The sequence below is a fragment of the Triturus cristatus genome, chromosome 5_2 (assembly GCF_964204655.1).
Source record: "Triturus cristatus chromosome 5_2, aTriCri1.1, whole genome shotgun sequence".
Lineage (NCBI taxonomy): Eukaryota > Metazoa > Chordata > Amphibia > Caudata > Salamandridae > Triturus > Triturus cristatus.
The window spans coordinates 992455791-992481488 of NC_140588.1; the positions used below are offsets into that span (position 1 = coordinate 992455791).

The following is a 25698-nucleotide window of genomic DNA, read 5'->3' on the forward strand; positions in this document are numbered from 1 at the left end:
ATGCCAATCTGGGGGCGGCTTAGCCTGTATGTAGAGGTCTACACTTTCTCTAAAACTCACACGCTCTCTCACTGCCTTACTGCGAATACCTAACGGTTAAAATCACCACTGATGACAACTCAAGTTGTTCTCTTCACACATTTTACCACCCGCCAGGAGATAACCACATGTTCATGGAAAAGATCATGGAGATTATCTCCTCCAACAATGATGAACACAACAACCATATTTTTCTTGGTGACTTTAACATTCATTGGAATAATTCCAATGACCACCGTGTGAGCAGTTTCAAATCCTTCCTCCAGGGACCTTAATCTTATCCAAGCGTACAATAACAAAGGGCCACCCTTGATTTAATCATTGCGATAGAGAACATACTACATAGTAAATCCATCCCACCACCACTGTATCACTTTCCTTATCTCAGTAAGGGTAACTATTACTGGGTGCCAACCTATGAAAGCCAAACACTGGGTACGAGATACCTGCAACATTAACCCACTCACTATGTTGGCTCTTAGTGATGACATCCTTCTCCCGCCTACCGCTATGGATAACGCACTTTACCTCACTGAGCACTATATAAATTCCATCCCCAAAATCATGGACACTCTTGCACCTATATAACCAACAAGAATCCAGACTAAATGAATCAACCCCAGGCTCAACTATGACCCTAAAGAGGAATGTCGTTACCTCAGACTTGCAGAAAGAGCTTGGCCACATACCCCCTCCATTTCCATCCTCAAACGCCTACTACAAAAAAGGAGCATTTACAATAGGCACATCAGGAACTCTAAAAGCAACCTACTGCCAACATCAACTAAACACAGCAACGAATCAACCAAAATAACTATTCCAAATGAAGAAAAAAAAACAGATGAGCCACAAGAGCAACCCCATTTCCTCAGACAACAAAACGCTACCTAACTGTGAGACCTGGCCACCTTCTTTGCTGAGAAACCCACGCTAATCTCCAGCGATATCCAGAACACTATGCAACTCCTACCATCTGTACCCATCTTATATCCCACCCCTATGATCTGTAAGGCAGCCCGAGAAACCGCCAATACTCACTCAAAAATAACGCCAGCTATTCTAGCTTCAAAACCTTCGAAAAAAATTACACCCTAAACATTTTGACCTCTCTTAAATATTCCAACCACTTCAACGACCCCTTCCCCCCCCAAATTCCCCGAGTCCTTCCACCTCCTACTTTCATTATGGACCATGATAATCAATGCCTCGCTCACTCAAAGCATCTTACCTATTTGCTTTAAAAGGAAGCAGGTCACTCCTATCCTAAAAAAATCCCAACTCCAACCAGTCTGATCCCAATAATTACCGCCCTATCTCCAATATCCTACCTTAACCAAACTCTCAGAAACATGTGTACAGTTACAGCTTCGCAATCACATTGAGCATCTCCAACTCCTCAACCAATGTCAATCTGGCTTCAGACCAGGTCATAGCGCCAAAATGGCCTTGGTCCAAATTGTCGATGATGACCTTCGCTCACTCGACCAGAATGGATCTTGCTTACTTATCCTTCTAGACCTGTCAGCAGCTTTTGCCACTGTCAATCCTGATACCCTTTTGAACCTTCTAGAACACAAGATGAGTCTCTCCGGCTACGTACTAAAATGGCCGACTTTATTTTCTCCACAACATATCTCAGTGCATGCTACTGAACCATGCTCTGTCCAGTGAGTCACCAGTGCCGTTTGGCGTACCTCAAGGCTCTACTGCCTACCCAACACTGTTTAACTTGTGTATGGAGGCCCTCACTGAAATACTCAAACTCGCACACATTTCCTACCACATGTACTTGGACAATAACCAACTTTATCTGTAAATGTCCTCTTCGGAGAACATCAGTATTCTCAACAACACCCTGACACAAACACAACATTGGCTGACCCGTAACCACCTCCAACTTAATGCCATCAAAAAAGAATTCCTACTGATCTCACCACCCACCATCACCCCCCGTTATCAAGGACTGGCTTCCTCATCTTTCTGCCTTGAATTGTACTCCACATATCAATGATTCTGCTAAATCCCTAGGTATAACCTCGCACAAAGTCCTCTCCACGCAACAACACATTAGTTCTACCACCAGAGGAGCTAACCATCAATTACCTATCCTAAGGAAACTTAAACCTTTCCTCCCCTTGGTAGATCTTCAAACAGCGGTTCAATCTCTTGTGCTATTGAGATTAGATTACAGTAGTGCCATCCTTATGGGCCTTCCGAAAATGGCGCTTGCACCCCTAAAGGCTACTCTAAATGCAGCTGCTAGGGACATCACTGGCTCAAAAACCGTGATTACATCACTCCTGACCTGCAATCCCTGAAATGGCTTCTCTGAGGCTAGGTTCCACTTCAGAATTGCTTGTATGACACACACAAAGCTGCATCGTAATACTCCCTATTATCTGACCCAGAAATGTACCTTATCGGGTGGAAACAGACTCTCTAGAAGCACAAGCTCCTTACCAATCAAACCATAAAATTAAAGAAAAAGAAAACCTACAGTTGATCCTATTCCGGAATTGCCCCCACAATTTGGAACTACCCCTATCCCCAAGATCACATGCAACCTATCTACCTCCATTTTCACGAGAGAAGTAAAAACTCTACTTTCCTACAAATTCCTCTCAAAATGAAATTCCTACCTCCTTATCATCATGAGCGACCATTCCCTGCTACTTTATCATTTATATTTGTTAAATATTGTTCTATTATTCTTTGCGATCACCGTTTGTATCACATTGTTCCCTTGTTCCTACTTGTAAAGTAATCCGTCACCTGTAAGGCTCTTGTTCATGCTATATAAAACTGTAGTGTAGGTGGATTATTCTGATTCCATCTTCTGAAGCCTGACTCTGGGATTGCAGGCATGAAATCAGGGTTGCGTATGATTGGGGTCATCGGGGAGGGGAATGTTGTTGCTCCCGTTTTCCTTGAAACCCTCTGCCAGTATTGTAGAAGGAGGTTTAATTGAAGGAGGTCTAGGCTCCCAGATCTAGTTCTCTATGAAAGCCATAGTATATATCACAGAGGGATGGTAGACTAAATTTGTTCTACTTATTCCCAATATTTACCTCCTGGGTTATGGTAGCACTCTAATACTGGTCATAATTCAGTGGCTTGGTTATATGCCTTTATGCTGGGAAATCGTAATCCCTCTTGCTTCTGCTTAAAACGATTGTTTTTTGTAAATCTAGGGGCTCAAAACGTTTTCAATTTGATCTATTTCTGTCTTTGGAAATGTTATTGGTAATGTCTGTACCTTGTACAATACACTCAGAAGAAAATTTATTTTCATGCTCGAAATTCTCCCCCTCCAGGTTATTGCTAGCTTCCCACATCTATATAGAATTTTGTCTGTTGGTTGTAGAAGTGTGTGTGGGCGGGGGGTATTGCCCTGACAAATTTCAGGTTTTCCGGGATAGATTTCACCTAGATATTTAATGGCTCCCTTGCCCATGCAAATGCATTGTTAACCACTGGGGTGCTACTGTCATTTTGTGTGTCAGATTTTGGTATAATTTATTTTGAAGCCAAACACCTTGGCAAAAAGGGTGCAGGGAGAGACTTTGTCATAAGAGAGAGTCTGTCATTTAACAAAGTACATCTTTGGAAAGCAGTGCCAACTTATGTTAATTGAAGACTATGGTCATTCCTTTCATGTTATGATTTCTAAGGATTTTCTGGACAAACGCTTCAATCGATTCTCCATTGATTCTTATTTTCGCCACCAGGGCAGTGTAATTCGATTGAACGAATTGGCCTATTATTGGACCTATTACCTTTTATAGCCTGTACTCTAGGTAGCTAGTGCCAGGCCACCCCGTCGAAGGTTTCTTCGTATCTAGCAAGAGAAAGACCATTTTCCGTTTGCCACTCTCGTTTGTTTCCGGGAGGGCTGCAGTCAGTCTTGTATTGTTACTCTTGTGGCAATCATTTATGCAACTTTACTGCTGAACCAAAGCCAGCTAAGGAATATTGTGTAGAATGGTGACACTAGAATGCATGTAAAGAGTTTCACTTTGTGGTTTAGTAAGGCAATAGATCTATATGATGTACAGGATGCTAGGTCCTTGTCAGGTTTGAGTAGTATTGTTGGAGTTGTAAGTTAAGAAATGGATAGAGACTTTGATTAATGAGCCAGTGAGTTTTTCTATGTAGGCTTTGTAAAATGATGCTGAGAAACCTTTTGAAAAATAACATATGTCGTCCTGAGCTTGTCTAAAGAGTGTTATAAAAGGCTCAAGCATGTCTATCGGGGATGACAACACGTTCACATCGAACGTTGGCTCTGCATGCCACATTCCACTTGAATGGTCCGGCTGCACAATGTCCTCTCTGGAAAAGAGGAAGCCCCTCGGACTGTGAAGATAGGACATTTGTCTGTGAATGAATTCTGTAGCAACAGCCTTGTCCCACTCAGAGAAAGGGCCAAAGAGACTTACTGAAGCAAAATTAATCAGGAGTCCTGACTCAAGTGTAGGCCCAGTAGAAGGCATTTTATGTAGTTTAGTGGGTGAACCATGAAGTCAAGGGTGCTGAGTATAGAGGCACAGTTGAGCCAGGGGTTAACCAGGTTTTTGTTTTCCATGAAATGCTAGAAATTGTTTTGATTTCCCAAACATATACAATGGATAGGATGTACATCACTTTGATGCAAATATGTGGGTAGTAAGCCTGTTAATTTTATTAGGATTGGCAAGAAACACCACCTATAACCAACGCTTAATTTAAGCTGGTGTTTGCCAGTGGGCCCACCGGCAATCAATTTTGGGGACTGACACGTATTTTTCCTCATCGGACATTTCCTCAGAGTAAGATAGGGAAAGCGCACAATGGAAAAAGGAAGAGAAAGAAAAAAAACATGTCCCAAAAGGAGAAAACAGGAACCTGCAAGAGTGAGGTAAAGAGGCAGGGAGTGTCTGGTAGTTGACAAAAGAGGCTTCTGAGTAAAGCTTTGGGCACTGGCACTTAATCTTCTCCGTATTAAAGACTGTCTATATCTGACTCGTTTGTCCTTGAAAATACCCTGCTTCACTCAGTTTAGGAACTAAATTGGAGTATTTCAGAAGCCTGCATCCAGCTCATGGTCCCAATGTTTTGCTCCAGGACTGGTGCTGCCAGTCTATGCTTGAAGGGCTAAAGGGAGTCACAGTCCTTCCTGCTGGCGCCTGTGGACCCCCTCCCAATCCCTCATACTGGGCTGAAAGAACTCAAGTGGACCACTGGCTACTGCACAAATGCTATGGACCTGAAAGCCAATTTTTGAGGACCCTTATACGAGGAAACGTGGACTGGAAGCTCAGGAGCCAGCCTGAGGATTTGAGAACGTTGCTTAAAAGTAGCAGTACTACCAGAACTAGATGGAAAAGTATGGACTTTAATTCTTGCAGAACAGGGACAGCTTGTCTAGACTCCCTGAAAAAGGCCAAGCCTCGACTGCTTCAGTGTTGAGGTTTGTCCGGCTATGGACTGATTGATTTTGGCAGTGATTTTGAATCTACGATGGCTATTGAAATAACGCATCCAATGCACAAAGCCATTTCTCTCTGGCACCAGCATGCAAGCTTACGCAACTAAAGATTTCGAACCTTTAGAAAAAAAGGCCCCTAGACTTTATCCTGTATGCTGTTGCACTGCTCCCTCTGTTCCCTGCTTCTCTATTGCCCTCTGCTCTTCAATGCTCCCTCTTTGGCTGCCACTCACCTTCACTTCTGCTCCTTTTTTGCCCTTTCCTCTCCCGTAGTATTGTCATCTGTTTAGGTTTAGCCAGGACAGAACTAGTTTCCTACTTGCTTTTTCAGCTAAACGAGTGATGCCTCCACAACATCTTTTTAACCTTACTTTGACCTTTGAGTCTCTCATGTTACTCATCATGATCCAGTGAATATCATGATAATTCTCCATAGTCTAATAGGAACAAATGTGACTGATTTTGAAGCCACTTGTTTTGTGCAGAGTTTTTAATTTATTACTGTACTTTTGCTCTATTAAAACATTTAGAAAAAATTAGACTTAAGCAATTTTGAGTTCAAATGTTATGTATGACGAGTGTATCAATAAAAGTGTATTCTTTCAGCTCAGAATACCCAATTGTGTCCATCCTAGTGGTCATAAAGAAAGACAATATGAATTTTGTGTTAGTGTGTGGGTATGAACTTTATCAGTATGAAGCAGTGGTTCTTAACCTGTGGTCCGAGCACCATGGGGGTTTCCTATGCCTACTCAAGGGGTCCGTTACTATTACAAACGTAAATAATATTAAAATTAATACATTACATTTAATAAAGTATTTACAAATAGAGAAGTAAATTTGAAAATGTGAAAACATTTTCTACATTTGATTGTGAATTAAACAAAATATTAAAGCATGAGCATTTGAGTTTTTTTTTTGGTGTATACTTGTTTTTGTATTTTTGTGTACTGCTTTGAAGACCAAATCATAGAAATTGCTTATGTGGGGGTCCCCAGCTTCCAATAATGTCTCAGTGGGGTCCCCGGATTCCAATTATATGGCAGTGGGGATCTACAGACGTCAAATGGTTAGGAACTGCTGGTATGAAAGATTGAGTGGTTGAACTTAAAGGAAAAGGTGGTTTGTAGATTTTCGACATTAGAATAGCCAGATGAGAATTCATTACAGCGTACGGCCTGTAAAAGCTTTTTTTTTAAAACTGTAATAAAATGAGACTATTCAAATTAAACGCAGTGTTAAAAAGTGTAGCTTCTAGGAGTGGAAGATAAGTTTGCTTACAAACGAAGGAACTTCTGCATTCAGGGCCGGTCCTAGGATTTTTGGGGCCCTGGGCAGCAAAGGGAATTGGATAGGCTCCTATTAATTTGCATATGGCTTGACATCACATTAAGACTATACATTGACTTAATCCTATGGCGTTGTTGAAGCGATTTTGCATGAAGCAACTTTACTGATACAATATCGACAGAAATATAAATAATTGCACTGATAAAATTAGTTGAAATATCATAAAACTATGTTAAGTGTAAAAAAATTATATTATTCACTCTGGGTGAAAAAGCTTGGCCCAGGTTTCTACAAAATATATATCTTTACTCCAGTGTTAACATTTCTTACAGGCTAGTACATTATTATATGCATAGGTATGTGGTATTGATATAGTGTAAATCAAACACATACTCCTGCAGTGTCCAGGGTAGGGGGCCCTCTCTTGTGCCTCGCAGCAATTGCGTAGTGCTGTGAGGCCACGGGGAGCCCCCTCCCACCCCCAGGCCTTGCAGTGATTGTGACCAAGACAACAAATGAGGCTCCCTTGTGAGCAACAGAGACAGTGTGGCTGCTGTTTCCTCCACCCCGCCCCTGACCATCTGTCCAGGGTGTTAATCTCCCCCCCCCACCTCCACAGACAATCTACCTTGCCCTGTGAAGTGGGAGGTGCAAGACCGAGCCACACCTGGCTGGTAAATAGTGCATCGATGGGGGGTGGGTACAACAGGAGCAGACAGTGTGGGCAGAAATGCATGTGAGAAGCGTGCTGTGGGCTGTGACCAACAGATGCCGCCCCGTGCGGGTATGGTAAAGGTGGAGCCCTGGGCAGCTGCCAACATTGCCCATGCCTAGCGCCGGCCCTATATGCATTTATAGAATTTAGATGTTGGTCTACTGTGAGACCCCAGTGTGTTCTGTTGCTTGCAGTCTTTCGCATCATACATTTTTCATGTTTATTCTCAATTTAAAGCCAGTATGTATTTGCTTGTAAGCAATCGCCTTATGTACTTTCATGGTTTTTACTGATTTACAGAGAAACTACTGTTTCAGTTGCTGCTCTGCCTTCAGTACTTCAAACAGTAATGGTCAAATAAATGCCTTCGGTCCTAAGCAACGAAGTGTTCCCATACCACCAGGTCTCGAATATCAACGGAAAATGTTTGACGTGAAGACGTAAGTGTAAGGAGATTACTTATGCAAAATGTCATACTGATTAGAAGAGGAATATAGGATTATGAATGGAGACCTGTCTCCGTGGTGACATTCAGTTCGCTTGCATAGCAATAAGGTCGTCTGCAGCGCTTTAAGAACGGGTATTTTCAATATCAATTTATTTTATGGAAGTAGATTTGAAAGATCTTGAGGGAACTAAGGGGAAAAATCATAGAAGTATTCTTAAATATGACAAAAAAGTTTTAAAGCTCTTTGGACTAAAAGGAAATTATATTTAGAAATCTGCTGTCAACTGGAAATCGGAAGTTTGAGACCTGTCCTAAGGATCTGACCTTTAAATTCAGTTGCTTAGAAAGTTAACTTATGCTCAGTTTTTTTAAAATGACTAAATCATTATTTTTGCCACAAAATGCTATCTTTCCCAATAGCTTCCTTTGGCTTTTTTTAAAGCACTTACCTAAAAATTGCTCTCAGTAATGTTCACATCCAGCTGTTATCTGTGAATGTTTCTATTACCTGCCATTTTCTGTTCTCTTGTCAGCAGCCAGACTAGTTTTGAATTTATTTCTACCACAGGTTGTGTTTCTGCTGAGCAGGCAGGGTTATTTTCTTGATCTAGCACCTCAGAACATAGTGACTACTTCTATCTTCTGCCTTTTTGCCATCACATGTGTTTAACAATTATTAAGAAACAGCTGTGCCTTACATTGATTACTCAAAATGAGGTACCCACGTAGGATTGGGACAGGCTTGAAAGCTGAGTGAAAGATCTAAGTGAAAGTATAAGAGCACAAGTATTTACGATCTATATTGATGTGTAACCTTGAGGTTAAGAACTCATTATTATATCTGTTTTCATTAATGGTATAATCACGCATGTCACTATTATTCCTGTTTTTGGTGCTCATTTCATTGGCCTGAGGAAGATTAGACTGTCATGCCTTTACTCAAACCCACCAAAGTTGTCACTGCTTATTTCTGTGGCCAAGTTTGCTTCTGGTTACATAAGTGAGGTTTTGTGGTAAGTTTCAGTCTTCACTCTATCCTGGGAAGCCACACTGAGATATGTTTATGGAACCTCTCACTGAGCTACTCAATTCATCTAACATCCAATATCACATGTATGCCGACGACACTCAACTCTACATTAAGGTCCACTCACTTGATGACATCAAGTCCCTTAATTCAACACTCCTTAAAACACAGATCTGGCTGGCAGAAAATCATCTAAAACTAAACAGTCTAAAAACTGAATTTCTACTAATCGCCCCTCCCAACCAAACGGCCACCATACTTGAATGGATGAAGCACATTACAGCATTCGATGGTCAACCTATCATCATTGACTCAGCTAAATCACTGGGAATAATCTTGGACAATAAATTAAATATGCAGAAGCACATCAGCGCTGCAACCAAAGGAGCTAATTTCCAGATTAACACCTTGAGAAAACTGAAACCCTTCATACCGGCCAGCGACTTTAAACAGGCAGTTCAATCTCTAGTAATTCCCAAAGTGGATTACGGAAGCATGGCTCTCTGCGGCCTACACAGGTCAACGACCGCTCCTTTAAGAGCCACACTCAATACAGCTGCTAGGCTCATCACAGGCTCCAAAAGAAACAGCCACATCTCCCCTGACCTTCGTGCCCTCAACTGGCTTCCTTTTGAGGCCAGAATTCAACTGAAAATCGCTTGTATGACGCATAAGGCCTTGCATCACAAAACACCGAGATACCTAGCGGGGAAATTGGTACTTTCGGGCGGTAACAGATCCACTAGGAGCTCCAGCAATCTTTTACTTAAACCACAACGGTTCTCCAAGAAGAAAACTTACTACCGCTCCTTCTCAGGAAACCGGTCCTAGGAAGCTTGTTTCCGGTCCAGGGAAGGCATGGCTTGGCAGTTCGGGCTGGACTGTTCCCATGAGGCACAGGGTCAGACTGATTTGCATATGGCCATGTCTGAACTGGGGTGGCAGAGTGGGCTAAAGAACGGTGATGGATCAAACTCGGATCTGTTGACTGGGCGTGAGTGTTTGATTGGTTCTGATGCTCCGTCCATCACCACCCCCTTTAGTACCCCTTCTCAGGAATGGCTCCCAGGATTTGGAATGCCTTGCCACATGAAACGAGACTTAATCCATCCGCAGCGTTTTTCAAAAGAGAAGTGAAATCTATTCTTCTATCCAAATTCACTTGACTCTCGGATATTCCCATGTTAATACATGCTGTTCGCTATGCTCATCTTTATTGTATTAACCTACTATACGTCACCTATATGTTTTTTTTTATTTTTAATTTTTTTGTTGTTGTTGATTCTCTGTACTGTAAAGCGCTCTGATACCTGCAAAGGTCTTGTTCGCGCTATACAAAATGCTAAAATAAATAAATAAATAAATGAGATGAAGTTATCTTTTTTTATTAACCTTGGATTAGTTGTATCCAGATTGTTCTCTACGCATTTTATATTGACTAAATGTAAAAGACAGTTGGATCAGCAGACGTTTAGGGAGACTATTTTCACATTGTTGGTTGAAACCTGAACATTGTGGATATTTACTGATAGTCTGAACAAGTTTGTCTCACCCACAATTCATTTTAGATGGGACACGTTTAAACAGTGAACCACAGTAGTGTGGTCCTTGTTGAACCAAGAAGCTTCTCCAACATCTTAAGTTCAGCATTAGATTAAAAATGTTCTAAACAGTTAGTATTTTCTAACAAATCACTCGGATTCTTTGTCTGCTCTCTTTTCGTGACTGATAGCAGAAGAGAGAATCAGAGGAATGCCTTCCTTGTAGCGACAGGGATCTCATCTAGCCTTCTTTGGTTCAGAGGAGCATCGAAAATGTTTTTGCCCCAAGGAACATTTTACTGACATCTTTGATATTTTGTCTACTCTCTTTCTGTGATTGATAGTTTAATCTGGTGGTGTTGTGAGCTGAAGTCACTTCTAAAAACAGTCGACACAGGTTTTGGAGTGGACATTTTTTTAATCCAAAAATCTGCTTCAAGATCAAACAAAAATTAAACTACTTCATGGGTGGCCAAGTGGGGGATAGTACCCATTATCCTGATCTGTCAGGAACAGCTACCAACGTTTGTGCACACTTTACTAGTTCTTTTTATACTTCTCGAGTCTGATAGGGCATTACTCAAAGTCAGAATTTTTATGAAAAGTCCTTATACTCTCTTCTCCTTTTGCTAGAATCACACCCCAACATCAGGTCGCGACTAAAGTGAGTTCTGCATCGTAAAGCGGGGCATCCACAAAATAGTCCAGCTGTGGTGCATAACTCGCAGGCTCCTGGTGTATCTGGATTTGAGTACTTAAGAACTAAATATAATAAAGGAATAAAATATATATATATATATATATATATATATATATATATATATATATATATATATATATTTCCAAAGAAGACGTTATCCCAAACTTCAGAATAACTTCCAGCGGCACACCGGAGGACGAGTTCAATATAGGTTTATTGACTCAAAAACAAAACAGTACGACGCGTTTCGGCGAAGCCTTAGTCAAGCCTTGACAAAGGCTTCGCCGAAACGCGTCGTACTGTTCCGTGCGCGCACGGTGCGCTTCGCGCACCGTGCGCGCACAGTGAGCACGCGGTGCGCTTCGCGCACCGCGCGCCCACTTTACGCAGTTAGTGCCGTGCACGCACGGTGGGCACGCGGTGCGCTACGCGCACCGCGTGCCCACGTTACGATAGATGGGCCATGTACGCACGATGCGCTTCGCGCACCGTGCGCACATGGAGGACATATGATACACTTCGTTTTTAAAGGTAATATTTTAATTTTTCGCAGTAGTTATAAGCCATGCACAAATGGTGCCCTTCGGGCACCATTTGCACACGGGGTGGAGAGAGTGTGGATAATTTTTTTTTTAAATATTTTTTTTTTTTAATCTTTTCGTTTTTTACTTATGTTATAATCCATGCACAATTGGTGACCTTCGGTCACCAATTGCACACGGGGTGGGGTTAGTGTGGATATTTTATTTTTTTTAATATTTTTTTACCGTACGCGTACGGTAAGCGTAATCGGCGAAATTAGCGAAAAAAAAAAAATTCCGTTTTTGGCCTTGGGGGATCTTTGGGGACTCCCTGTACATGGCTATGTGTGTGGGGGCTGTCAAAACAGCCCCTTTAAATGTTTTTGTGCTTTGTTTGTTAATCATCTCTCTCAGTGCGAGAGAGAAAATGGCGGCCGGCGCTTCCTGGTTTCGGCCGATTCGAATGTTTACTAAGATCTAAGAGCCAATCATAATCGCGCTCGCGCACGCCACCGTACGCGTACGGTAAGCGTACCGTAAGCGCACCGTAAGCTGGCTCAGATATATATATTGATTTAAAGGCTATTTTCTCAGAATCTACTGAACAGATTTACACCAAACCTACAAAAGGCACTTCCTTGACCTGAGGACTACCTCTCTGCCAAATTTCTAGTAATTCTGTTCAGCCGTTCGGGCTGTAGCCCTGTCTAAAGGTCCTATGGAAAAATGCATGGGAAAAACGCGTTTTGGGACCCCCCTTTTATCTCAGCCCCCGCTTGACGAATCCCCCCGAGACTTTCAGGGTAGGAGCGGAGCGTAGCGCCCCACCTATTTTGACAAATTCGCGAGGATTCGTCGACCGGCGCCAAAGTTATTCAAAATAGAATGTTGCGGATTTCCTATGGAAACGTGGTCCTAACTATAACTACCTACTGGCGACCGCCAGTAGGTAATATATATATATATATATATATATATATATATATTATATATCCTAACTAGTATGCATATTGTGTAGAGTTTTCCTAATGCCATGGATGTATTTCGTAAAGCGTTTCTGAAGCGCTTCAGTGCCCCACATAGGGATAGTAAGTGCTATATAAATGTTGCAATGCAATAGTAAAAGAAAAATCCCTTGAAGCATCATTAAGATTTAATTGCCCTCTTTTTTTGGCATTGTCCATTTTTCTGAAGAGCAGGCAGTCAGATGAGAGGAACGTTTAAAAAGGTGCAGAATAAGTACTGACAATTGTAGCTGATTCTCAATAATAGACCTCAAAAGTAGCTTAAATCTGGGGTTCCTTTTCAGCAACTCAGTGAATCTGTCCTGTGCAGCATGCATGGAGGTGTGGGCAGGCTCCAACCTTCACAGCTCTTGAGGTGAAGGACGGGCAGCCAGTCGCAAGCAGTATAATAGGTTAGCATGGGAGAGACCGACATGACTGCTAGATGCAGTGGTATGAAGGTGGACAGTGTTGAGAATTGTGTAAATCAGGAGTGATAGCATTTTTCTCAGAATACAAAAAAAGACTATTGTCAAATCTGTGAGGCTCCCTTAAAAAACAGGGCTCTTGCATTCCTAAATCACCACCAAGGGAAATACTGTGAGTATGGAAAGCAGTATTGCCATTTTTTCTGAATTGGCATGGCTTTGTAAAACTGAAGTATTGTGATAGGAATGGTGAGCCATGCAGATGTAAATGCCTTGAGAAACAGGAGTTTTAATTCACAACAGCTAAGGTCAGGACGCTGTATCTCTGTGGTCCTGAACAGTCCAACTATCGAGGATCAGATGGTGATTCGAAGACCAACAAAGGCAAGCGCTATTGACTTGCAATAATTGTACATAAGCATGTGCAACGAGTTGTGATTACAACACAATTTCCCTAAAATAAACAAAATACAAAAACAAATAAGTCAGAAACTTCAACCAAAGGAATCCATAGGTTACTCATATAAAACATAATCCCAAACCTCACAAAACTACCACATTGCATCCAAACAACTCAAAGACCTCCACTTACTTCCTACACACAAAGACTCCCTTTTCAGACTTTTCTCACTCACCTATTAATCACTATGCAACCAAGGCCCAGCATATCTCCTAAGCCAGCACCATTTTCACTCCCCTGCCAGACATGTCTGCTCAGCCAGTCTTCTCCTCGCTCACTTTCCGGCCTCTGCCGAGCTAGAGCCGATGGTCAAGCTTTCTCCTACCTCACCCCAGAAGCCTGGAACAAACTCACCTACCACATTTGAACCTCAGCTCAATCCATGATTTCAGGGGGATACCGAAAACCTGCCTCTTCTAATAGGCCCCCAGACAAGCAAGCAGTGGCACAAACAGGCTCAGATTCACAAATGACTGCACAGACAGGCATACCTTCCCCTCTATTCTCACCACCTAGAGCCTTCAAAAATGCAATGGATCTTTCTGCATTGTTAGCTATGTCTAAGACTTATTCATGTAAGGGATAAAGGCAACCCAGCAGTCTCTCCTGGATTTTTGTAATGGAAGCAACCGAAATTTTTTTTTTTTATTTAGTTAGATGTCAACAGTGTCCTCCAATTCAAAGCTTGCTGCCGGTAGGTGAAGTGCTGCAATGTACTCCACTGTTTCATTGCTTGCTTGCTTGGGGGTGAGGAGATTCTGTCTCTGGAACATGCTGGGTTCTTCTTGTAAATTGGTTTTCAACTCTTGCTAAAGCCTCTTTACACTCATCCCAAATATCAATTTGTTTTTTTGGCAGTTCAATTTTGGGTGAATTGTCAAATACCAGCTGACCACCATCTCCTGGATTGGTAGGTCTTAACCTTTCCGCTTGTGTATACCCCGGTGAATCCCTACTGATAGCGGGGGACATCTGTCTAAGCAATATTTATGAACCTGAAAACAATACACAACAATACAGAAACAAATATAGATCAAACACACAAATTATGAAACAAAATGTATTTAATTCTCCAAAAAATACTAGAATCGGAATTTTAATGAGAAAGTTGGATCTTTTCAATATTTACTTTTATTTGTAAAAGACAAAGCAATATGCTAGACTCTCAAACATCGTTTTGTCTTTTATGCTCTTAACGCATGTGCTGTTTTGTCGGCACATACCAGTGCTTTATTTCTGGCCACCTATCCTCCGCACTAGATTCTTTTTTATGTACTTGGCTGCTCCCACACTCAATTTGTAAACTCTAGTTTCACATTCCTTTATATATACAGAGCGTTTTAAATTTTTTGATTTAACATTTTTTTTATGTACATATTTTTTATGTACATATACTTCATTATGCTGCTAAATATACTCAGTTTTCTGAACAATCACGATTCCCTGAGTTGGTGTTTCCGATCTCGCAGCATTTGTGGACCCCAGGTGAAGAGAACTGTCCTATATCATTAAATAATAAAGCCTTTTTTCTTTTGGTGAAACTCCCATCAATTGCTACCAGATACTTCTCCAAACTTCTAAGTTGGCAACACACCTGGTCGGTCTCACGGCTGACTGCATCCAGTGTGATGCATTGAAAACACGCTTGGTTGACTGTGCCGTGTATTAGAAACATGGACTTGTGCATTCAAAATAGCTGCACAATGCACACATGAAGTATATTGACACTGATGCCCACAACACAGCATCTTTGTTCCACAGTGGTTGCTTTCCCACTTAGAGCATGCATCAGCGGTGGTGTAGACCTAATTTCACCATTGCATAGTGTTAAATTGTGGCATAAACTGCCAAGCGTTGCAGGTGGTATGATCGTTGTAAAGTTGATGATGGTCTTTGAAATCGAATTCCTTGGAAGAGTAGGATATTGTGCAAAGAGTAACCACCCGATGGTGGATGTAAGAGAGATGCGCCGGAGACCAGGTGAAGGTTGAGTGAGACTCACATCTTCATCATCAATATGTTGTGATCGAATGGTGAGCCGCACAGACACACAGGCCTTGCGAAGCTCACAAGAGGACACCGCATCTCTGTGCTTCGGACCAACAAACTGGCGTGCAGTGTTCATAAGCATGTACCATCAACAGCTATATACGTCAAGATGTGTTACTATGTTTTATTTATGATGTTTCTTGAAAATGACAAATCCCTAGAAAGGTAATGGCATTAAGTTGGTTGGAAGTTACTCTCCCATACAGGCTCTGTGAAAAAGGCGTATTCCACGTAAGCATTTGTGTATTTCTGTTTTGTTCTGAGTCTTCAGCTATAACACCATTTTCTCATAGCAATGTAAGCTGTAATGAGACAGAAATATCTCCAACTCGAAAAGGTGTGTAGTCTTACTTTAGGCCTCTTAATTCAAATCACCCACATGTAGGGTAGTGTAAAGAGAGCTGCATGTCAGAAGAAATCTTCGAGAATGCGTTCTTTTTTTCTCGTAACATGTCTAGTTGCCATACCAACGTAAATGCCATCTAAATATGTAATATCACTATACAAGAACTAGGGTTGCGATATTTAAGTGAATTTATCTTTCAATCTTGAAGTTATTATATTTAATAAATATTAGACAGTGAATATTTCTTGAGCCTAATAATAAGTAAAGACTTTCTATTCTTCTGATACCTATTTTTACAGAGGTAAAAGCATAACTGACTACAAATGTTATTCTTTTTTTAACTTGAAGCCTGGTGATCGAAAGAAAAGAAGTGCAGGTGCCGTGGAAATGAAATATATTGTGCATGCCTTATGGCATGGCCTATACAACTAAGAATTCAATCTACCTGGCCCCATGTTTGTAAAGGGGATGGGTCATTTCTGAGCCACTAAGCGTTCTATCATCATGGATGTGGAACTAAGAGTTTTACCCAGCGTTCCCAGGACTATTATTTACTAAAGGTTCTATCATGATGCACAAATAGCTAAGCAAGTTTTTAAAAGTCCCTAAAATGCAATTGTATGTTACTTATATATAGGGCTCCCGGTTTTATGGTATTTATTTTTTTAAAATTTCCGTCTGTATTTATCCATATTTATTTTTGGGTCTTTTTATCTGTATTTATCCACATTTATTTTTGTCGCAAACAAAAGAAGATGCTGCAGCTAGTATTTTTTCACATGTATTTAAATAGACACTGCACACTTGCACTCAGTTGTAAACACAATATATTCATCTAAAAACTTCGCAAAAATCGAGAGAACATAGGCCTAAACAGACCTTGAGTAACTTGCATTAGGAAACCATTACTGTGGGGCCTCTAGGGACCAGAGGGGAGGAAAGAACTAGCTTATTGTAAACAGGCCTTTAAGTCCAGTTCTTATCTTGGTACATTTGCTGTGCATTCAAAGACAGAGGTCAAATGTCAAGCTGTGTTTTTGAGGAAGCAACCCCTTCTTTTTTTTCCTCATTGCAGAATAATTTCACTGGGATTAATTAAAACTACATAGGAATTCTTTTGGCGGATTTTCCTTCTATTTTGATTTAAAGGGAGGAGATAATTTTCCAGTGTACACTATTTATACCTTGCTAAAACGCAAGGTGACTGTTCATATTTTTGAGGGGAGGAGTGTGTGAAATGCTTTGTTTTAAAATCGAAAACATTCTTTTTCGGAGCATACACAAAGTACAATGGAACTGGGCCCTGAGGTCTTGAGTGCTTTACCCTAGCACCAGTTCAATTTACCTGTTACTATGCATTGTTTACAAGCATGTGGAAATTAAGTGATATGCCCAGAATCACATAATGGTTTTCGGATGCAGCATCCGAGATTACTCAATGAAAGTACTTTGATTAACTGGCCGAAAGTGTTTCGCCCTGCAACAAAAGGGCTGCGAAATTGCGCACACAATAAAGCAATGAACTGCTCGCCCTCCCCATTCCCTCCCCCTTCCCCCCTGGAGCAAACCTAAAGACAAGGGCTGCTGAAAGCACCGACCAAGGTAAAGTAATGCACATTCAACGGGGGAAGGCACTCAGAGGCAGGAGCAACAGGCTCCAGCACTGCCCAGCTCACCTGAATAAAGTGAAGCACTCAGACCACGAGACCCAGCACACATCCAGAAGTGACAAGGGGTCAGCATGCTGGATGGGGACGACTACCCCAGGCTCCCCCCACCTCTCCCGGGGCCCTGATGAATGAGCTGCGACAGAAGAGTTTCAAAAGCGGTACTAAGAGTACGCCCTCATAGTAGGGTGCCTTTCATGTGCAGATCGCAGCCGCATTTCTCTTTGCATCAGATTAGGCAACCCTGGAGTGAAACGCTGCCCGAGCTCACCGAAATGAAGTGAAGCACTCTCAGACTACGAGACGTGGCACACTCTGAGTGCAGCTGCATTCCTCTTTGCACCAGATTAGACAATCTTGGGCTAAGGCACTTTGTCGAAATCTTGTTTGTTAGTATTTTTCCGTTTATATTTATAAATGCAGACAAAGGAAAAAAAGTTTTCCGTCTGCATTTATATGTAAAAATCAGTTTAAACGGAAAACCGGGAGCCTTACTTATATATAGACGCCCCTTATTGCTCTAATAGCTGCTCATTGTTTCGTAATTGATGTTTGTATTGGACTTGATCGAAATAGCAAGTGGTATGTCTTTGCTGCGTACTGTGAGTTGGCATTGACTGCAGTGGTTTGCAGTCGCTGCTTTATATGCTCGCGACGTTCCCTGGATCACTTGAGTTGTTACTAGCACAGTGTGCCGGTGTGCTTGCTTCTTGGAATGTGATGCCAACTGTGTTCTGTCGGCCGTGTATCACTATACAGGAGAGGCTAAGTAAGGAGGAGGAATTACTTTTTACTCATACACCTTGTCATCTCTAAACTCTTGCTGGCACAGGTATTGCTGGGTCAGGACTAGTCTTTGGATGGCATTGTTCCCTGAAATAAAACCCTGCCGCTCTGCCCGTTTTGGATCTTTGTACCTAGGTACGTCAACACTCCGACCCTCTTGCTGTTTCTCCTTTTCTCAAGTACATTGACCTTACCCTTGTGAGTTATTGTGTCACTTTGCTTAAAGATGGGATTACCTCCCCATTTCCTTCCAAGTTCCTGTCCTTGTATCATTGAGGTGGGCATTTTACCAAACAAGCACTTCAATTCATGCAAAATGTAAAGATAATTCAGTTTCCTTAAAGCAGGCCATGAAAAAGTCCCATCCCTCCATATCTTTTGTCTGTTTCTATAAGACTGGTACCGGATGAGGGTAATTTAATTTTGTTGTGCTCTGTGTGCATGTTGGAGTAGCCAGCATTGCTAGGCATTAGCTCTGACGTGGTCTGTGCCTTGTCTTTAGTGTTGCTCATATGGATCCCTGCAGGCCTTGGTATTGGTTTGCGGCACCACATCTTAGGTCTGTTTGTCTTCCACATTCCAGAAGTGGACATTTCAAAGGCAGTCCAGCCCTGCATTGTGCTTCCAGCTTTCTTCTATTGGTGCGGTCCTCCTTACATCTGAAACAGAAGATTGTGGTTTTTCCATACTTTTTCCTTGTTTAGGTGAGGAGGCTGAGCATTGTCACAGCCTTTTCACTGCCTTTTGATGTATAGATGCATCTTAAAATACATATAATGCATGGCAATTAAAGGGTTAATCACCTGAATATAAGGGGCCGTGGTATTTTTATCTGCCAAGCCTGGCCACCTGCCTTCACTATAATGACTTGTTTGTGAACTTTAGTATGCAAGAAATGAGTGGAAATGTGTCCCTCGTACAATGAATATTTGTCTCAAGATGTTTATCTTGTTGAGCTATGACAAGGCAGAGCTTGTCCTTCTTAGCCTGGTGTAGTGGAGGTCTGCAAGGGGTATGTCCAATTCTTGGGCTAAGGCTTTGGTGCATCTTTCTCTGTTGTCTACATTACAGCTATATGGGAGGAATCCTCCATGTTTGTCCTCTAGCGGATAGGAATGATGATGTTAGTGACCCTGAATTTCAGACCCCCGTTGCTCTCGTCAGTGCATTATGATCGAGCTTCCTTTTCATTCCAGGGTGTGCATTAACCAAGTTGAGGTTGTAATGTGTTTTGTACTCAACTAGGGAATGAGTTCAGTCATGCCTCTCAGCCCGCCCTGCATCAGCAATGGCTATTATACAAGATGGCTTTGCAGCTAGGTCTCCTTTTCCTGTTGCTCCCTGGACAGGGGAGGGGCTTGATGCATTAGAGATCGGTTTAGTTGGTTCTAAATTGGCAAAGTTGAACTTGTTTTAAGAGATAGGCTCAGTGGTGTAACGGAGGTTAGGAGTCCCCCCTCCAAAGTACATGGAGGCCCCCCCGCTCTGGACTCACTCAGGAGCTCTCAAGCCAGGGTACTCTGCCGAGGAGGCCCCGCTGAGCTTAGCCCCCCCTCCCCCCAGTACTGCGGAGGCCTTTGTTACGCCACCAGGTAGGCTCATTTAAAAAATTCAAGTACAGAGACTAGGAAGAAGTGATTGGTTAGAAATCAAAGCATAAGAAACTAAGCCTAATTTACTTGAAGACAGTCTAAATTCTTTTGGTTGGATATTTGCTGTTAGAATGTGTCAGATGATGGATTACCAGGACACTCTGCAATTGTTCGATTCTTTTGATATTTGCTTCCCAAACATTTTTTTTGCACAGTTGGGCCAAGTTAATGGTTTTCGATTCAGAAGATGTGAATTAAGCCTGATGAGTACTTGGTCCAAAATAAGTGATTATTACCAACTGTAAACGGTAAAATTCACATGTGATGCTTTTATTGTTTAAGATGATATGAAAATATAGTTAGTCAACACATGTAGTTGAATGAAAAGAAAGAACTAGATTGTCTGTCTTGTTTAGAAAGGAGTTTTATTGAAATCTTATAATGGTTATAACATGCTGGAAAAGGATTGTTATGAGAAAGTGGTTATGGTTTTACTCCAAATGGAATGAAGTGGGGATCAGTGTGGTCAGGCCGTGGAGGGTTACCTGGTCTTCAGAAGAAAACAAAAGTATGAGTTCCGCTTTACCTTCCCAAACAATTCCTTTCATGTTTGAAATATGACCACCTCACCGTAGAGGCAACGGGCTACCATTTTGCCTGGAAATACGCTCCCTCACTAATCTCCTCGATTACCTCTTGGGAGCCATAAATGGAAACTCCTCTAATGACTCATAATATTTAATGCATATTTTGGTGAGACAGGACCCTGTATTACAGCAAGGCAAGGACTGTATGCCATTTCTTAAGAAGTCTTTCAACCCATATGAACTATGTGCAAATGGGCATTTTGTACAAGAAAATCTATGAGTAATTGCTGGACATCGGACCAGGTTGTGAAGCAGCATTGTACCTGGGGAGACATATGCAAAAGAAACAATTGATGGATGGAATGCTGGACAATGCAAAACATTCACCCCAGTCACAAGGATCTGGGTTAAATCCATCATTCTTTTGCTCACCACACCACCCCCAGTTTGGACCCAGGCATATTCTGAAAGCCTGAAACCGGTCCTAGGATGCTTGTTTCCAGTCCAGGGAAGACCTGGCCTGGCAGTTCGGGCTGGACTGTTCCCATTGGGCTCAGGGTCAAGACTGATTTGAATATGGCTGGGTCCAAACTGGAATGGCGGCATGGTGAGTCAAAAAACGATGGATTTAGGCCCAGATCTCTGTACTGGGGTGAAAGTATGACATTGTTCTGCATTCTGTTCATCAATTGTTCTTTTTGCATTTGTAACCCCGAGTGGGACGGGTATGCCGAGACGTGGGTCCCGTGCTCTCCATGTCACAGGAGTCATGCTATCCTGGCTGATGATGGCTGAAAGCCCGAAACCGGTCCTAGGATGCTTGTTTCCAGTCCAGGAAGGACCTGGCCTGGCAGTTCGGGCTGGACTTCTCCCATTGGGCACAGGGTCAAGACTGATTTGCATATGGCTGAGTCCAAATTGGAATGGCATGGTGAGCAAAAGAACAATGGATTTAGGCCCGTATCTCTGTACTGGGGTGAATGTATGACATTGTTCTGCATTCTGTCCATCAATTGTTCTTTTTGCATTGTACCTGGAGCACTGTTGTGGCCCCTGCCTGGTGGTGTTGGGTGCTGAAACAGAGTCTTGGTGGAGGCCATATCCTGTTTAGGAATTTTGGGGCTGCAGCTCCCAGTTTTGAGGCTAACCATAGTCCTCTTTCAATGCAGAGACGGTTTTGCATCAGGCATGGAACACACTCCTGTAGAGTGGCTCATATGCCTTCAAAGAAAAGATCTAGGCCATTAGCAACAGTGCAGGTGCTGCAATGCTAGTTTAAGGCTATGCAGCCTCAATAGATCGCTGCAAGGATGTCACATTCCCCACAGGTGAGACGGACTGGATGTCACCTGCTATTACTTGATATATTTTTTTGAATTAACAATGACCCTGCTGTCCCACCTTATTGTTATTAACGAGGGGATCCATATACAAGGGAATCATTCGACATATAGGCTAGAACGACTACAATTTAGAAATCGTACATATCTCCATTATATATATGGTGGGAAGGGCAGTAGCCAACTACTTCAGGCAACCCGGAGGACATTGGAGACTTGGAAACACGCTGAGAGGCAAATGCAATGGAACAAGAAATGTACCAGGGAGACCCCGCTATGGGACGGGAATAGACTGTCCGAAATAGGGAAGCATAGAGGTTTTAAAAAATGGGACCTAATTGGCATTTCCAAGATAGGGGACCTTCTAGAAAAGGGGGTGTTGGCCTAGTTTGAGACAGATACCAACTTCATGCTACACAAATGTATGCATATCTTCGTTTAAAACATGCATAGATGGCGGAGGGATTAGACGGGGAGGCTTTACCTGAGTATGCCCCACTAGAGGGTCGCCTACTGCAAGAAGAGATTCCGGCTAAAGCTGTTTCCTACACATATAAAACCTTACTCAATAATATGCCAGATAAGCTTGGTCCACTTCGAACTAAATGGGAGGAGACTACCGGAACATTGGAAGACATAGACTGGGAGGCCACTTTCATGCACCAACGGGAGGTGGCAATCAAGCTTTGATTACGCCTCACTCAATATCAAATTTTACATAGAACATATTTTGACAGAGCCCGACTTCACAAAATAGGGAGGGCGGATAGTCCGAAATGCCTTAGATGTCATGGGATGGATGGGACTTTCATCCATACCCTATGGGAGTGTAGGCAAATCCAGGAATACTGTGGAAAGATCGTGGATGAGCTTAATAGCATACTTGAGGTCCAGAGAGAAATGGAGCCGAAGTTCCTTCTTTTGGGTATTTCCACAGAGGTAGATATCCCAAAACTAAAATTACGACTAGCTAACCTGGGACTAGTGGTGGCCAAGCGTGACATAGCGAAGTGTTGGGGTGTGCAAGAGATACCCACACTAAAGAAATGGAGGACATGTTTGGACCTATACATGGTTGCAGAACAGGTGACATTCAAAGCTAGGGGCTGGCCGCGGAAATGTAAGAAAATAATGACACCATGGATGAAATATTATGACTTAGAGTTGGATGGGGAATTAGAGAGTGAGGGTTCATTGTCTGGGAGGCTGAGGGAAGAACCCTGAATGAAGTATATTATGACCCACTTGGCGTTGAACAGGAAATGTGTAATTTTGATGTCATGATTTATATACAATTGGATCTTTCATGTCCCGTACTGTGTAGCCCTGTAGTGGATTTTCATTATGAACACTGTCTGGCTGAAATTGCTCTACAACCTATTTTGTCAAGTATTCATATTATGTTCTATATGTTATTTTATTGTCAAAACTAAATAAAAATATTTCACACACAAAATGACCCTGCTGTTGTCCTTTCAGCTTCAGTCATTTCAGATAGTAACTGCAGCCTAGCACTGAACGCATCCAGGTATCTGGGGGCTGGCATCTATCATGTTCCCATGTTTCATCTCTTTCCTCCCGTCCTTCACCTTGCCCTTGAACTTCACATCCTCCTCGACCTTACCTAAGTATCATGAGCAGGGAGTATCTTAGTTTGACTTTTAAATTCAGTGAAGTAAACATAGACATCTTGGGAAACCTAAGCTCAACCCATTGGTGCCCTCTTTCACCACTATGCAGCAGCTAAACTTCTGGTCAGGGTAGTTGCAAGAGTCTATTGAATTTGAATTTTTCGTAGTGTTTCTATGCGATTTTCCAATAGTGAAACTTTCATGGATTCACTTTCTTGAATCATCCCAGTCGTCGCGCTGGAAGTCCCATCATATCTATAAAGAGCAGTGCATTGTTAAATATAAGCAGAAAAGATTTAACATAGTCACAGAAGTAGCCCATCCACATCATTTTGAAATATCCACACTTTAGCCAATCAGCACACAACACAGGCTTTACCCTCTCCCACTCTGGTCACTCTAACTCTACCGAACGCACATCGTGTCTGAAGGGAGTACCCTCACCACTACTTAGTAAGTCATAGATAAGTTCGATATTTTTGCTTAATTCTTTATTTCTGATACAATAACTACCATCTATAAGGCTTTATTAACCTGACCGGTCGTGATCATAGCTAAATCTTCTAAAAAATTCAAAACAAAGTTATTTTTAGTCCATGTGGAACCTGTAGTAGAAAGAGGCTTTACTCTGAAGACCTTCATAAAGACTACATATAGTTTTATATCCTCACTACAAAGCAAAGAATTGCAAACTTTTTGTACTTTTTCGACAGAAACCCTAATAGACCGACATGGTAGGCTTTTATTAGGACTCAAACATCAAAATCAGGAGAAACGAACACTTCTGAAGAGGAATTATGAATGTATTTCAAAGTCCTCAGGACAAGCTCAGTAAAGGGGTCATTCACACTCTTAAGTGCTCTACAGAATCCACATCAGAAGAAATATCCTCAACTGCTCAGGAACCTCCATGAAAGGCTCACAAAAAAGCTGAGAGAAACTGACGTCACACCTGACTGAAGAAATCCTCGCAAAGTCAGCCCGCAAGCTGTCGTCTGTGTCACCCACTTCTAAAAAGAAGATGTATGAGGACTCAGAACAAGAAATGAAAATGTCAACATCATTACTGTAAACAGAACCCCGTTTGCGTTTCCATCGACGAAGACCGCAAAAGTAATGGCACCATTGTTGACGAAGAAAGCTGAAGTCCAGTTATCTAGGGGGAAACGTCATTGAAGATAACACCACCAATGAGACCTCCATAAATGACTTAGGCTCCGTTGACGGCAACACTGTTGATGACTGGTTAAATAACAATGCCATCTACAATGCTATCCAAGACAATCCCATCTATACTGTCAATGATGACTCCTTCATCAAACCAATTCTACAAACGATGCCAAGATCTTCAAACATTGCTTTAATATCATAAAAGGGTATTCCGATTTCACTTATGTCTGAACACAACTCACCAAACAAGGTATCGTCAGATCCACCACAGCGGCTTCTGGATACAGAAGGATCCAATGCAGACATTCATAAAATTCAATGTAATAAAGAGTAAAATACCAAGACCCAGAAGAGGAAAAATAGGGAAATGGAAGGCCTTTTTTCTACTGATCCTGGTCAGATAGAAGACTCTGATACAAAAATTTTGTATCAGCCCTTCGAAGAGCATTGAGATAATGTAGAGGATATGTGGCAGTATGCGCATGACCCTGATGATCAGACAACTCACCTCTCACAGGAATCAATCATCTAAGTTGCTATAGCTTTGTAAAGAGATCTACAACTCAACCTTGCACATTATAAGCGTTTCCCTGTGAATGAGCTGTTAATGCAAGCGCTTTCAAGTCCTTTGCCACCTTACTTCTATTTGGCAACAAGTCCATACCACCAATTTATAAATAACCCATACTGAGATGACGATCAGGAAAAAGGTCAGCTATTAGCAGTCACTCCTCAGTCTACTGGCTCGGAATGGAACAAATATGTAAGGAGATGTCACCCCTCCTACACAAAATTCTCCTCCAGATGAATAAGGCTTTAACAAACTCATCAACAGATTTTCTAAGAGATTTTATTTGCCATTACCAATGAAAGCAAATGACTGTTGTCTT

At 42.0% G+C, this 25698-nt stretch overlaps 1 protein-coding gene across 2 annotated transcripts in view; it reads left to right on the forward strand.

The window, feature by feature from the left end:
- Window positions 1–25698, forward strand: part of NEXMIF (neurite extension and migration factor) — a 1529077-nt gene that overhangs the window by 988623 nt on the left and 514756 nt on the right. The window contains exon 4 of one of the 2 annotated variants that reach the window (XM_085608247.1): window positions 7812–7951. The exons of the other annotated variant lie outside the window; for it this stretch is intronic. Within the exon in view, the coding sequence (XP_085464373.1) occupies window positions 7935–7951 (17 nt within the window). The 5' untranslated portion in view covers window positions 7812–7934. The remainder of the gene's footprint in view (window positions 1–7811; window positions 7952–25698) is intronic. 2 annotated transcript variants of the gene reach the window in all.